Source organism: Gymnoscopelus braueri, assembly GCF_963280865.1.
Source record: "Gymnoscopelus braueri genome assembly, chromosome: 7".
Classification (NCBI taxonomy): Eukaryota; Metazoa; Chordata; class Actinopteri; order Myctophiformes; family Myctophidae; genus Gymnoscopelus; species Gymnoscopelus braueri.
The window spans coordinates 16,532,372-16,545,953 of NC_137608.1; the positions used below are offsets into that span (position 1 = coordinate 16,532,372).

At 41.6% G+C, this 13,582-nt stretch overlaps 1 protein-coding gene across 10 annotated transcripts in view; it reads right to left on the reverse strand.

The window, feature by feature from the left end:
- LOC308089491 (ral guanine nucleotide dissociation stimulator-like) overlaps nt 1-13,582 on the reverse strand; it is a 47,563-nt gene that overhangs the window by 15,127 nt on the left and 18,854 nt on the right. For 9 of the 10 annotated variants that reach the window (XR_013933512.1, XM_080434249.1, XM_080434247.1 and 6 more), the window contains exons 2-7: nt 3,506-3,810; nt 2,847-2,921; nt 2,163-2,356; nt 1,096-1,220; nt 644-859; nt 242-345 (exon numbers count right to left, since the gene is read on the reverse strand). Coding sequence is in view for 9 of the 10 variants with exons in the window: in XM_080434249.1 (XP_080290375.1) it covers nt 242-345; nt 644-859; nt 1,096-1,220; nt 2,163-2,356; nt 2,847-2,921; nt 3,506-3,810 (1,019 nt within the window). In the remaining variant the exon portion in view is untranslated. The remainder of the gene's footprint in view (nt 1-241; nt 346-643; nt 860-1,095; nt 1,221-2,162; nt 2,357-2,846; nt 2,922-3,505; nt 3,811-13,582) is intronic. The other variant, XM_080434244.1, reaches the window with a different exon arrangement.

Genomic DNA, 13,582 nt, shown 5'->3' on the forward strand with positions numbered 1-13,582 from the left:
CTATCCAGGGGGGATTAGCCTAGACACTAGCCTAAAGCCTGTTAACCGGTGAGTTACATTAAACTCAGACAAAGAAGTGGTGACTTGCACCGACACTGGTCAGCGCACCTGCCTTGTTGTCAAGTGATTTAAAATACCATCCATTTGGTGTAAAACCTTGCACATGCAAAGTTTTACACCAAATGGATGGTATTTTCCCAAGGGAATCAATAAAGGTCATCTATCTATCACTCCATTGTACCTGGATACTTCCTCCCAGGTCCTCTTCAGGCGGTGGATGGCATTGCACTGTAGTGCAGATAGGATGGCTCGCAACGAGGAGAAGTTTTTGAGAATCCGACACTCCTGGAAAACAATGAACAAGAAAGTCTATTCAGAGAAAGAGCCGTCGCTATCTAACTCAAGCATTTCCTCTTTGAATGTCCTGCCATCTGTCAGTTACTGTCCACCAAGAGTGAACTCATATGCACTCAGCTGACACACAGGTCCACTTTCACACATACAAACACACCATCTCTTGTTTTTTATTCAATATTTTGGTATGCATAATTTACTCTCTATTGCATGCCTTGCACAGGCTTGAATGTAATGTTCCCAGCAGCACATAAATATGCACTGCTATTCTGACGGACTGTTTGCGTACCCTGGCAACCTCTATCCAGCGCTCCAGAAGTCTGGATCGCTGGTTGGGCTTCAGAGTGGGGTTGCTCAGGCAGGTGGTGATGACACAGTTGGTGACGGAATTAAACTGGGCCACAGTGGCCCTGATGGTGGGAGCTAGGTGTTCCTTCCCTTTCTTGTCCCTCTGGGACCAGATCCCACCCAGGCAGTGGTATGGCACCACCTTCTTGAACAGGTCCTAAAGAGACAGGATGCGGTACAGAAGAGAGTCAAGAGAAGCTTTGGATGCAAGCACCGTGGGAAAAGAAAACTCACTGCTGCTGTCATGTCGTGTCAAAAATCCCTCAACTTATACTCATCAAGATCATCAACATTAAATACAATATATTTCAGCAGACATTAGTTTTACGGAGAGAGCTGCTGATAAACGACAGTATAAATTAATGTAGCTATGGGGAAGGGGAAATATCTTACAGCATCCATGAGTGTGAACTGCTCCGCCACCATGATGGGGTCAAAGGACAGGAAACTAAAAGCAGGAAGCTCATCCTCAAAGCCACTCTCTTCCTGCGTGGCAAAAGGGCAGCCGATGTGGTCCCCTGTATAAATAAAACAACACAAACCCCTGATGAACATCTGCCTTGTCTGCTCACATTGCAAACAGCGTTCCTGCACCTACTCCGTGCATGTATAATGTGTATTGTTCACACAGTATTTTATTTTTTTTCCATTGGATTTGAAGATCTTACTCGACCTTTTGAATGATGCATGCTTATAATAGCTTATAGCCTATTGAGTTATATGACTCAATAATAACTCATTGAGTTATATAATGACTCAATATTGAGTTATATAATAATTCAATAGCTTATTCTTCCAAACGGCAAATCACAAATTAAGGGAACTACATACAAGACATGCAACCCATGCTGATGCTATACAATATTTTCACAAGCTTTTTTTTTCCTTTACAATTTCAGAAGCTTCAAGACCTGTAAATGTATTTAACATTCTTTTGCTTATAGACCTGTGTAAGGAAACCTGACCAAAGATCTTCCACTTTATCCCCTCCACGCCCTACCACAGTGGTTCCCAAACTGGGGGTCAGGATCCCCAGGGGGGTCTCCAAATTATTTTGGTTGGGTCCCCAGATGATCAGCTTAATGTGCAACATTGTTTTCTCACTCAACAGTAAACAAACCAACATACAGTATAAGTGTATACAGGGTATCTGCACATTTCCAAAGTGACAATTTAAGGACTTTTAAGACCTTTTGAATACCAAATTGTCATATATTACGTAAGAAAGAGGCAAACATTGTGAAAATAGTCGATCTGTGGTTCGGCTATTTTCACAATATTAATCTGTGGAAACGAGTCAAACTAAATGTAAAGCCTACAATTCCAAGTACTTGTCAGGGTGGGGGGTCCCCAGTTCAAATATGATTATTTTGGGGGGTCCCCAGTTCAAATATGATTATTTGGGGGGGGGGGGCTGGGGTCGCAGCCTGAGAAGTTTGGGAACCCTTGTCCTGCCCTACCGTCATGATCAGGCTCACACTGCTGTCGCCGGTGGAAGTGGGCCAGGAGGTTGCGGGACCGGCGCTCCAGGTCCGAGCCGGGGAAGTGGAGGTGTAAATATGACATGAGTTGGTGGAGGCAGCCATAGTCTGGAGGAGTCCAGAAATCCTCAGAGTACTGGTCCAACCAGGCTCCCAAGATAGATGACACAGTGCTGCGGGAGACAGATGCAAAACAACAACAAAAAAATCAAAACATAATCGTATTTTCTTTAGCCATACACAGCAAAATACTTATTATGGTGATTGAACTTTTCATTGTACAAATTGCCCATGTAGTCTAATGGTTCCATTTAGTCTAAATCTGTATCCAGCAACCGGTTGCTATAACAACTGAATTTCTACTCTGGGATGATTCAGGTTTTATGTTATCTTAGCGCAACTGAAGGACAAAGGGAAGAGCGGGCTGGTGATCTCTCCTCCATTTACTTCTGTGTTTCATGAAAGTTGTTATGATTTCACTTTTGCATTTTTACTGTACATGTAATTGTCTAAACTAATGGTGGGATTAATGTCAAGTGACGAATGACAACCAACTACCAAACTAAACATGTTAAAATATCCCATCATCTACTCAAATGACCTTGTTCAGTGTGCTAAAAGCTTAGTCTTGCACTTTGACCCTGAAGGTGGTAGGAAGCTTACTTTCTCAGGTCGGTGCATTCATCCTGGGAGATTCTGTGTGAAGTGGTTAAGGGCAGATTCTGGAGCCTGGCATACCTATGACATAAACAAGATCAGTTCAGCAATATATATATATATAGGAAGTATACTTACAGTATATAATGGAACTATGTACAGTACAGGGCATTGTTTCTGGTCAATCCACAAAAAGCTGACGCTATAAATATATAATAATTATAATAATGCGTACAATTTATACAGTGCTTTTCTGGGTACCCAATGTCGCTTTACAGAAACAGAATAGAAACTACTTTATTATTAGGAAAAGAAAAATTGTTAAACGGTTAAAAACTAAAAGGGGATTATGATTAGGTAGGGAATGCGAGTCTGAAAAGGTGGGTATTGAGTGTGGTTTTAAACGTGGCGAGGGTGGAGGCATCTTTGATGTGAGCTGGGATTGAGTTCCATAGGGAGGGGGCGGCCACTGAAAAGGCCCCGTCACCCCAGGTTAGTTTCTTTGTATCGAGGATGTCCAGGAGGTTGGCTTGGCATTAGGGAGGACGCTTGGCATGTAAAAGTTTGTAAGACCCTAGTATTACGATATCGTTGGACCACCGTCCCCTGTAGGTGTGCATATGTATGTAAATGTGCATGTGTAAGCGTGCGCTACGTTTCCTTACCTGTTGAGCAGGAGATCCAGCACCTGCTTTGTGGAGGCGAAGGATCGGTAGGTGCAGAGGAAGATGGTGACATAGGTGGAGTCTTTCCCACGGAACGCCGTCACCATGTATTCCACCAGCCGCTCCAGGGTGCCCGCCTTTATGGTGCGCACCTTGCAGGTCTCGTACAGGCTGAGGGCCGCGTCCGTCTCCACCCCCAGCCATCGTTGCCCCTTGCTGGCCGACTGATGCAGCTGCACCTTCCTCAGCGTGATGGTGAAGACGGCGCCGTCCTCTACCTCCTCGCCGATCTCCTGCGTCGAGCTCTGTGATTCATACATTAAAGATGAAAATTTTAAACTACGTCGGAAAGACTTCAGGCAGCCACTATCCTTTAACCCATTCAATCCGGGTACGCATCTACAAATGTCTTCTAAATCCTAACAGTTTTCTGAAACACTTATGTTGCTATAATATCAGTGATTTTCAAACTTTTTCACATCAAGGCCCCCCCAAAATTATATGCATTTGGCAGCGAATCCCCATCTCAAAATATTTAGTTCCAGGTACTGGAACTGGTAACACGTTGGTTTCCATGTTGTGCCGTCACTTCTTCCCAAGAGCAGACATCACATTTACCAAATTCCAACCTCATGCTGACACTCCTCAAAATACTAGTTCTACTGCCTGCTGTGATACCGGCCGCCGACAAAGAGACAACGTCACCAAAGAGACAATGTACTCTTTCTCGTCAGTCCCCTTCTGACTCATACTTAGTGTCCCTATGAACGAACAACAATCGCATTGTCGCCAACCAGAGCTTACTGGATAGCTGGCAGCACAATGCAAGCTAAACCCTGTATATAGCCAACCGGGAATTAACACAAGCTGCTTGCTCAATGAATGAGAGCTCTGTGGCCATTTATAATGCTAGTGCCACTCGTTGATTTTTTGGATTTCTCCAAGTATAACCACACATACAAAAGGTATATAGACAGTGTCACTGTTATTAATCACAGCAGATAGACTCTGGTGTTAAATGTATACTAACAGATAATCAATAATATACTTAAATTAGTACAGGTATTGTATTTCTAACCTTTTGATAATATTTATGGTGATTTGTAGATTTTGTACTGCCATAATTAATTGAGTGGAGCCTGACTCTATTTAGAAAAGCAGGTGGTGCACTCAGTTCAATTCATTTATTCCAAAATAATAATTATTGTAATAACAATAACTGATAATTTTTTTATATTTTTATATATGTATATTTTGAATAATTTCCAGATTTCCCCAATAATGTAGCTCAAACGTCCAGGTCACATCACCATGATGAAGTTAATATGGACATCTGAATTTCATCATTCATAAAACAAACTTTTCTTCAGGGATTATTTTGGCAAGACTTTTCAAATCAACCCATGGCTTAGGCTATATTAAAAAAACAAAGAAGTAGTGTTGGAATCAACAGTTGGAAATCACGTGATTCACTGTCCCCACTGAAGCACGTCACGCTCTGTCAAAAACATTCCTGTGAGATTCCTTAGATTTTGTGACATTTGTCATCAGTGTGTGTGATTGGTTTGTTTGAATGAAGCAACTGACAACGCCACTCTAGTACTCTCCAATAAGAAGAAAGAATCCAATTCAACACATCATGATGCTGAGTATGAAGCCGCTGGCGCCAGGAGGCGGCCGCATGCGTAATGGGTGATGTAGTCATTATTATGCCTGCACATTTTTTTCAATTTGTAGGCGACCCTTTGTTTTCTTAATCTTTGTATAACTTAGTACATTTTCACTGTCAGTTGATGCTTCATTATGAGTATTATCGCCGGACTCATTTTGTTATTTTTGGAACACAGTTCTTATTATGATGTTGATGTTGAAAAAGTCTATTGGACTTTGAATGGGGAAAACACTTCCGTGACCCTGGGAGAGTGGTTTCAGGCTTCGGTACTCTATGACACCCGGTCCTGGTTTAACCCAAATAGGTCTTTGTTAACTTTGAATTATTGAACGTACTGTGTAGGCCTTGTTGAAGGAATGCAATCTGGAATGACACAGGCATCTGTCATGGCCCCAGTTGTGTGACCTTAATAGTGTGTTAGTCATTGGTGTCCATTTCTACAAACTGATGTGCCTCCCCTGGGCCCTGACTCGACTGCTTGCTTTTACTCAAGTCTCTACTCCGTAACCTCACAATCACCACTAGGTTCCTCTGTTGTGATTGGTTGCCATGGCACCATCACACAGATGAGAGCAGCTGTGGGTTACTGCTGGTGATCTGAAAAAAAAAGCAGAACCGCAGGCTGCTCTTTAGCTCACTTTTTGGTCCACAGAATCAGAAAACATCTTAGATTCGTGGGATAAGCTTGTTATAAAATAATGAATGCACTATACACAAGACTTGTGTAACTGCTGAAAAGTATAGCATATCGTTGCTATCATAGAATATGATCAACCTACAGTACCATGCCAATCCACTGGCGGCAGCCACTTAAAAATGTTTTACTAGCCAATTAGACTTTTGGAATAGAACCGGATGAAAGACAAATTGGTCCTTGGTTACCTGCCAACATGTTAGGTTTGGTAGAGTAGACAAGCCTACTAGTTACACTCACAAATATACCAGAGTTTGGCTGATGGTTGGGTGCAAAGTCTCCCTCTCTGTCTGTAAATCATGTATGGTATTGCGGGAAGTCTCTCGGCTGCAGTTCTGTGAGAGAATGCAGATAGCAAGGAGAAGGCCTTGACAGTAGAGCTGCTTATCAGCTACAGCAAAGAGGCCGGTCTGCTATCAATCCACACACAGAAAAAGCCACGACTCAAGGGCAACCTCTCCCTCTCTCTCTATCCATGGAGTCGGTCCTCACAACAACGATCCCATTCATCGTTTGAGTGATATGCGAGCGATGGGGGGGGGGGTGCAGAGCCTAAAAATGGAAAGCCTCCATTTGTGGTGTCTATGTGTGTATACAGCAGCTGCCTTGTGTCAACTCTGTGGTTAGGCTGCCACATACAGGAATTTTATTCAAAATGTGGCACTATAATGTTGGGGTATTCCAGGCTATACATCACCATAGCGACGAGAAGGGACTTCCTCACAACTATCAAAGAACGATGAATAAACAAAAAAGGAGGAAGGAAACAAACTGTAAGCACGTAGCTTCCTACTTAAACCATGTTAACCGTGGCATCCCTATTCTGGCCATGTCGTTATAAGCAAAAACGTCCACACAAAAAAAGAAGTATAATATAGGGCTATAATATAGGGCTTAAGTGGTTAATTTAGGCTTGTCATCATCACACATTCACTTGGTCTGACTCACTGCTTAGTCAAATGGATCTCTGCAATGTAGGCTCTAAATAGACAGAAGTATACAGTAGGTTGCCAAAAATGGGTAGCTTTGTCAGCAAACACCCACGTGTACTAACAGAGCAGACCCTGGGTCGGGTAGCATTTGCAAAGTGCCTAATTATTGCCAGAGTGATTGTGTTTATCTGGACCGGTACATTTCAAATAGCGTCACTGAGGTTATACCCTCTCCTGTTATAGTCTAAACCTTCTGCCTCTCATTTCATAATGCACAATGTTCTTTGTTTGAGGTCTGAGGGCCAGAGTAGATGTTCTGTAAACCAAGTGCTAACACCTAATAACATTGTTAACTGTCAAGAAGAATAACCATGAGAAGCAAACAGTCACATACTGTTAAGTGCAAAGGTACTCTGCTGAGCATCGACAAACACAAAGGAATGTCAAACCAAACTATCCGAAGAGAATGCAGAGGAACTATCAGAAGAGAATGCAGAGGAACTAGAGAGACGAGAGAGAGAGACATTTTTGCAAAGAGGGTATAAGGGAATGTCCCCTTAAAGCCCATGGACCAGTGAGTTTGGGAGGTTTGAACCTGGTTCAACAGGAAGGTGTGCTTCAGAGTGAGTCTACAGATTCTGGGTTTTCCAAACTCTCTATGCTCGCCCACAGCAACACTGAAATATGGAAGTTCCGTAACAAACCTCTTGTCAACAGTGACTCTAGAGAATGTTTTGCTGGGTTTCCTATTCAAAAAAGCTCCCTGGCTGCATAAAATACTTAAGCTTTGACTTCTGACTGACAACAGAAACCTACAAAGTATAAACAGTGTTATGGCTGCATGATAAAGATCAAAACAAACAAAACTCAAAACGTTGTATTGAACACTTAATATCAATTGGGGAATATGTGCTAGGTAAATATAAAGAAAATTGTCTGAAAGTAGGAATAATGAGATGCCAATGCTTCAGATGTATTCAGCTCAAATGACAGTCTTTTCCTCTCTCACACATTTTCTTTTTTTTAACCCATTTACAGTACCCTATAAACCTTTAATGCCGGGAACATGTCTCTACGTCATATTTCTCAGCCTCTATAGCAGATGCACATGAAATAAAAAAAACTTTCGAGAATTTAAACCTTGTTCTAATGTTCATTAAAAAACAAAAGATAATAACCAATCAATCAATAACCAAAGCAAATAAAAACAAATCTATATAAATTCTACAAGTCTCTGGATGTCTGTCGTTCAGTGTTTATTGATTTGTTTTTATTTTTATGAACATTAGGGCTAAATTAAAATCATTTTCAATAAAAGCTGAATGTTTAAGCTCTAAAATGTGTTTTTTCCCCCATTGCTGCAGAGGCTGGGGAAAAAAGTAAAAATCGGCCTCAGGTCAGGGATTGTGCACTGTCCTCAGTGTCCTGTAACACTTTGCCCAGAGAGCGATCTGAATATACTGTACTTTCTACTTTCCTTTCATCCTAGGGACTGTGAAAACACAGAGCAGATGAAAGCAATCATTTGCTGATTGATGCTCAAAGAAACAAATGTGCAAATCTCACCTGAGGTTGACACCAATAGCAAGGAGAAGAGAATCCCACACAATGGGCAATATACCGTTAACACACTACTGTAATTAATTAGCACATGAAACTGCCATCCTGCCATTGTCTATTCAGCAACTTATCCTCGAGTCTCTGTCCTAGGCAGAGAGGAGTTATAACAGTCCAGATTCTAATGAGCAAAACATTTGCAGCACTTCATTTGCGTCTCCTGTCAAGCAAGTCTGAAAGTCTATCATTGGAAACCTGCCATCCTCATGTTTTCGACTATGTGCGGACAGCACAAACACTGTCACCAGGTACAATAACAGACTAAAGACAAACACAACACACATATAGGCTAAACTAAACACTGAATACCAGCCAAATCCCCAAGGCCAAGAGTGCATTAGTAGTGTGTGCCAAGTTATGATGCTTATGATTACAGACACACAGACACAAAACAGCCCCCCCTAACACACGCACGCACACGCACACGCACACGCACACCTGTTTTGAGCATTACAGTCCAGCTGTTGACATAAAATAAAAACCCTTAGAAAACCCCTTTGAGCGATGTTCCAATTCTGGTGAGGGGAAACTCCCACTTGAAAGCGAAAACCTGCTACAAGCCAGTCAATATTGTAAACAAAGCTTTCAATAGCATGCATCCACTATGACCCCTCTAGCACAAGCCACTGGCTTCCTCTAGCTTACAATAAGCACCGACAGTGCCACGAGATCATGTTTATCACGAGAGTTTATGACCGCAAGTAAATTATAGTACAATACTGCTGTCATATACTGTAATCATTTGGCCTAAATCTTGAGGCATCACAGTGACCTAGTGTCTGCACTCGATAATCAACAAAAGGTTTGATCATAACATCCATAGTGCCTTTGTGCAAGATACTGAATTCCGTAACTCAGTGGTTCCTAAACAGTGCGCCGAGAAATAAATACATTACTGTACTTTTACCAGTACTTTGTGTGCACTCATTTCCAAATACAGGAGGCAAATTCAAAAATATTTCTCTAACCACTTTCAATCTGGCATTTTGGCCATGTCAATGCAGGCGAAAATGTTTACTTATATAATATAAATCACAAATTAAAAAGTAAAATGGCAAAAATAGCCGATCTACAGGCCCACAAGGAGTCGCATCGCAATGCATTGTGAGCTTGTAGATCGTCTATTTTCATTATGAATACAGGCGTACATCGAGATTATGACTTGGTGTGCCTTGGGCACAAAACTTTTGAAAAACACTGTACAACACTGAGGAGAGGTTGAGCGTGTCAGTTACATGTTGAGTGTCAGTTACATGAAAAGCAAGAAAAATATTTTCGGGACCCCAGGAGGATCCCGAAATGATTTTGAGGGGGTCCCCAGATGATTTGCTTAATGTGCAACATTGTTCTCTCACTCAACAGTAAACAAACCAACATACAGTAGTATAAGCGTACACAGGTTATCTGCACAACGTGAGGCGTTGTGACCATGTAGATCGGCTATTTTCACAGTATTTATTATAGTTGCCTCAACTCCAACAATGCCAAGTGCTTGTCAGGGTGGGGGGTCCCCACTTCAAATACGATTTGTTTTGGGGGGTCGCCACCTGAAAAGGTTGAGAACCACTGGATTAGGCTATAGGCTAAAAGACATCTTTAACTGTATGATTCAAAAGTGGGTCACTACCAGGCAGTTCTCACTGATACTAGTAATGCACACCGGCAACTAAACTGGCTTTGTCAGCCTTTACGTGCCACTAATATCAATTTCAATATTAGAATCAGAATACCAATGGAAAGATGAAACGCTTCTATTTCCCTTGAGCTAAACTGAGTAACAACGAGGTCACTAGGGCACTCGGTACAAGCCCCGAGACAACTCACCTGTCTTCTTGTATTATTTTCCCCTTGTTCTCACTTTAAACCATGCTCCCTCTGGGCTTTCTCTGGCTGCTGCTAGACAAACATGCCAAACATTTGACAAGTATCATGGTTTCTCACCCTAGCTGGAGTTGGGAATAGGATTTCAGGATCACCTGCGACAACATGAATGGCTTTGTTTATGTACTGTACAGTACACTGTACATAAACACTTCATTGTTTCTCTTTGGTAACGTTACTTTGCTAAGTCACTCTGGATAGGAGTGTCGGATAAATGTCTAAATTGTAAATTGCATTATATTTTATTAACCACTTTGTTGACAAAGAGCGAAAGTAGCAGATCTACAAGCTCATAACGGATTGCACCACGACAGCGGTCAGGCGCAACGCATTGTGAGGTTGTAGATCGGCTATTTTAGCTATTTTGAAAATGTTTTATTAATTTCTTAGAAATTTCCAAAATAAGTAGCCTGGGTCCAGCCCCTGAATCACAAGCAACAGCCATTAAAAGTATGGGTGTGGTGTGCCGGTTGAAAATCTTATCGGGCCAATCGGCGTCCTTTCAATTCAAAGACGTCAAACAACCACGTGGACAGTTTTGTTTTGTTCTTTTTCTGTATTGTCCAGGTCTTTCATGTAGATGTATGTGGTGCTTGATTACCTGATGTGTTTTGTATGTATAAGAACAATGGCCGTGCTGCAGCCATAGCGTCGTGTGATCGCAGGAATGGGATTCTGGGAGTCACATCGCAAGCGACAGGTTGTAGAAATATCGGCCAACATATAGTACTTTTACCGTGTCTGGTTATATGGTTAGCTACATAGCAGTGCATGCAGTGGTGTGTTCTACCGTGTTACGCTATATACGTAGTATATCGTGCCAGAAAATTTGAAATAAATCGTATACCGTCTACTAACCATCCGAGGTAGCGTATGATACACAGGAGATGGGGTTGGGGGCATGTGTGGACTTCAATAGTCTTTTTCATGTGATAATATGGCGTCCGAGGTGAAGGCTTAGAAGTTTCTAAGTAGTTCACACATATATATGTTAGAACGGTTATTTCATTCGTGACCGCGTGTTTGACAAGGGCCATCTCAGAAAACGGCTGCAGTGGGAAGCACTTTCAGACTGAATAATGGAGTGAACCAAAATGTTAATTCAGACTGAGTGTCAGGCTACAATATAGGGACACCATGGTTAAAGTGGTTACTGGTTAGTGAATTATAAAAGTAACAATATGTAACAGTTCAGAATAAGTTATAAATGCAATTTGAATCTGCAAATGGTCTGCTTTCATTATTTGCACATTGTTTGTCAACATTGGAGCTCGGTGCATAAATTGCAGTCACATACAGTTGCAAACACAGTACTACAAAAGTTCCCTCAGCAGGTCCTGTTAAAGCATCAACATTAATAACCAATGCACTCATAACACAGGCACCCGGAGCTAGAGGCAAGGAAACTGACACTATGGGAGCCAACCCAGGGCAAAGCCAGGAAAGGCAAGAAGCGCACCACCTACGTAGATGCACTGTGGCGCGACAGCTTAGCTAACAACATTGTAGAGCTCAAGGCCCTGATGTTAGATAGGAGACACTCTCCTATCTGCTGCCACGCTGCACGCTGGAGGGCAGCGATTCAGGAGTCCCGAGTTGGTGTTGCATCGCATAACACAGGGTTTTAAATATCCAGATATTACTTCATGGACACTGTCAAATTCAATGTCCCAGTGCAAGAAGAGAGCTCCAACAACCACTGACCCGATTATTCTTATTTTATAGTACACTAGCAGGAAATTACCACCAACTGCCAGCCCAGTGCGGGGAAAAATTACGACTGTGTCTGGTAAATTTATATACTCTACCAGCCACTTGGCCAAGTAATTCATCTTCTACTGAAAAAGTGTAGATGGTGAGTAAAAATGTGAATTTGGGGACATATTAACCAGCAGCTATTGTGACTGGTAGACAAAACTGACTAAACATCTTGGTAATCTTCATCCAAGTTATATCATATACCAACATTATAGAGTAGACCTCAAGACTACCAAAAGGACAGTTTGATATGTCCTTCTAGAGTAGCCTTATCCAAGAACAGTACTGGTTAAAAGACTAATCAGTTCAGACATACAGAGAAGGAGTATGGAGTTAAGTGGGGCAACAACCAGTGATTTAAGAGAAATAGTCGTTTTCCAGGCACTGGGCCCTTCGCATTCCAACCACTGTCTGTTTCTCTCATTGCTGCTTCCTGAACTCCGATGGCCCTCCTTCTCCTTGGCTACTCAAAACGAGTCTCCATTTGAAATGAGCTTAAGAGCTGCAACAACAAAAGCTCCTCTGTCTCTCCAGTTTCTCAGTGCAGGATGAAGCCAAGCTTCCGCCTGCAATCTGAAGGATGAAGATGGACAGAAGACAATGCAAGCACATCATATTGTGCTTACATTATTATGAATTGAATGGGCAGGCCTCTCTTGATGAGTTTAAACTGATTTGTTTTATAGAGAGGAGGAGGCAGACTCAATAAGGCGTCTTCTTGGTTTAGCAATGATTTTATAATTTATAAATTGTATATATCACCCGTGCAGCGACTCTAGACTTTGAACTAGGAGTGCAACAGTTAATCGAACACATTGATTCAATCAATAAAAAAAATTCGACAATCGATAATTTAATAAAATAATCGCTTAATAATTTAACCCTATTTTGGGCTTGTCACTCAGATAGGCAAAAAGTTTCAAACAATGTAAAAGAAATTGGAAGAATAGTGAAAATAGCCAAGCTAAAATCTCCATGATAAATAGTGATCGTTGTGCGACTTAGTATAAAATAATACTTATCGGGTTAATCAATTCTCCTTATTTCTATTCTCCTTAAAAAAATCTTTTTATGTATTTTTGGCAAATTGATGCTCTACTACTCAACCAAGAGTGTAAATAGCAGAAAAAAGTAGTGAAAATAGCAGATCGACAAGCTCACAATGCATTGCATTGTGAGCTCGTAAATCCTATTTTCACTATAAAAAAAAAAACAATAACAAAGGAATTGGACATACAAGGTTTCCCACCGACAGCAACGATATATAAGTCAGTACGTAGGTAGGTTAAAAGCACATTTTCTTGCACACTTCGCATTTTACAGGAAAACAAATATGTTTTTCTCCTTTTCATCCTGACATAAAAGGATCATCAAGCAGGCCCACTGTAACAAAACCAATCTTTGTTGTGTTGGTCGATCCCAAGTAGATGACTGGCAATGACATCATCCCTAACGCAGCACATCTAATCTTGAGCCATCACCCAGGTCAATAATCTCAGTGCCATGTGCGGAGATACGTGTGC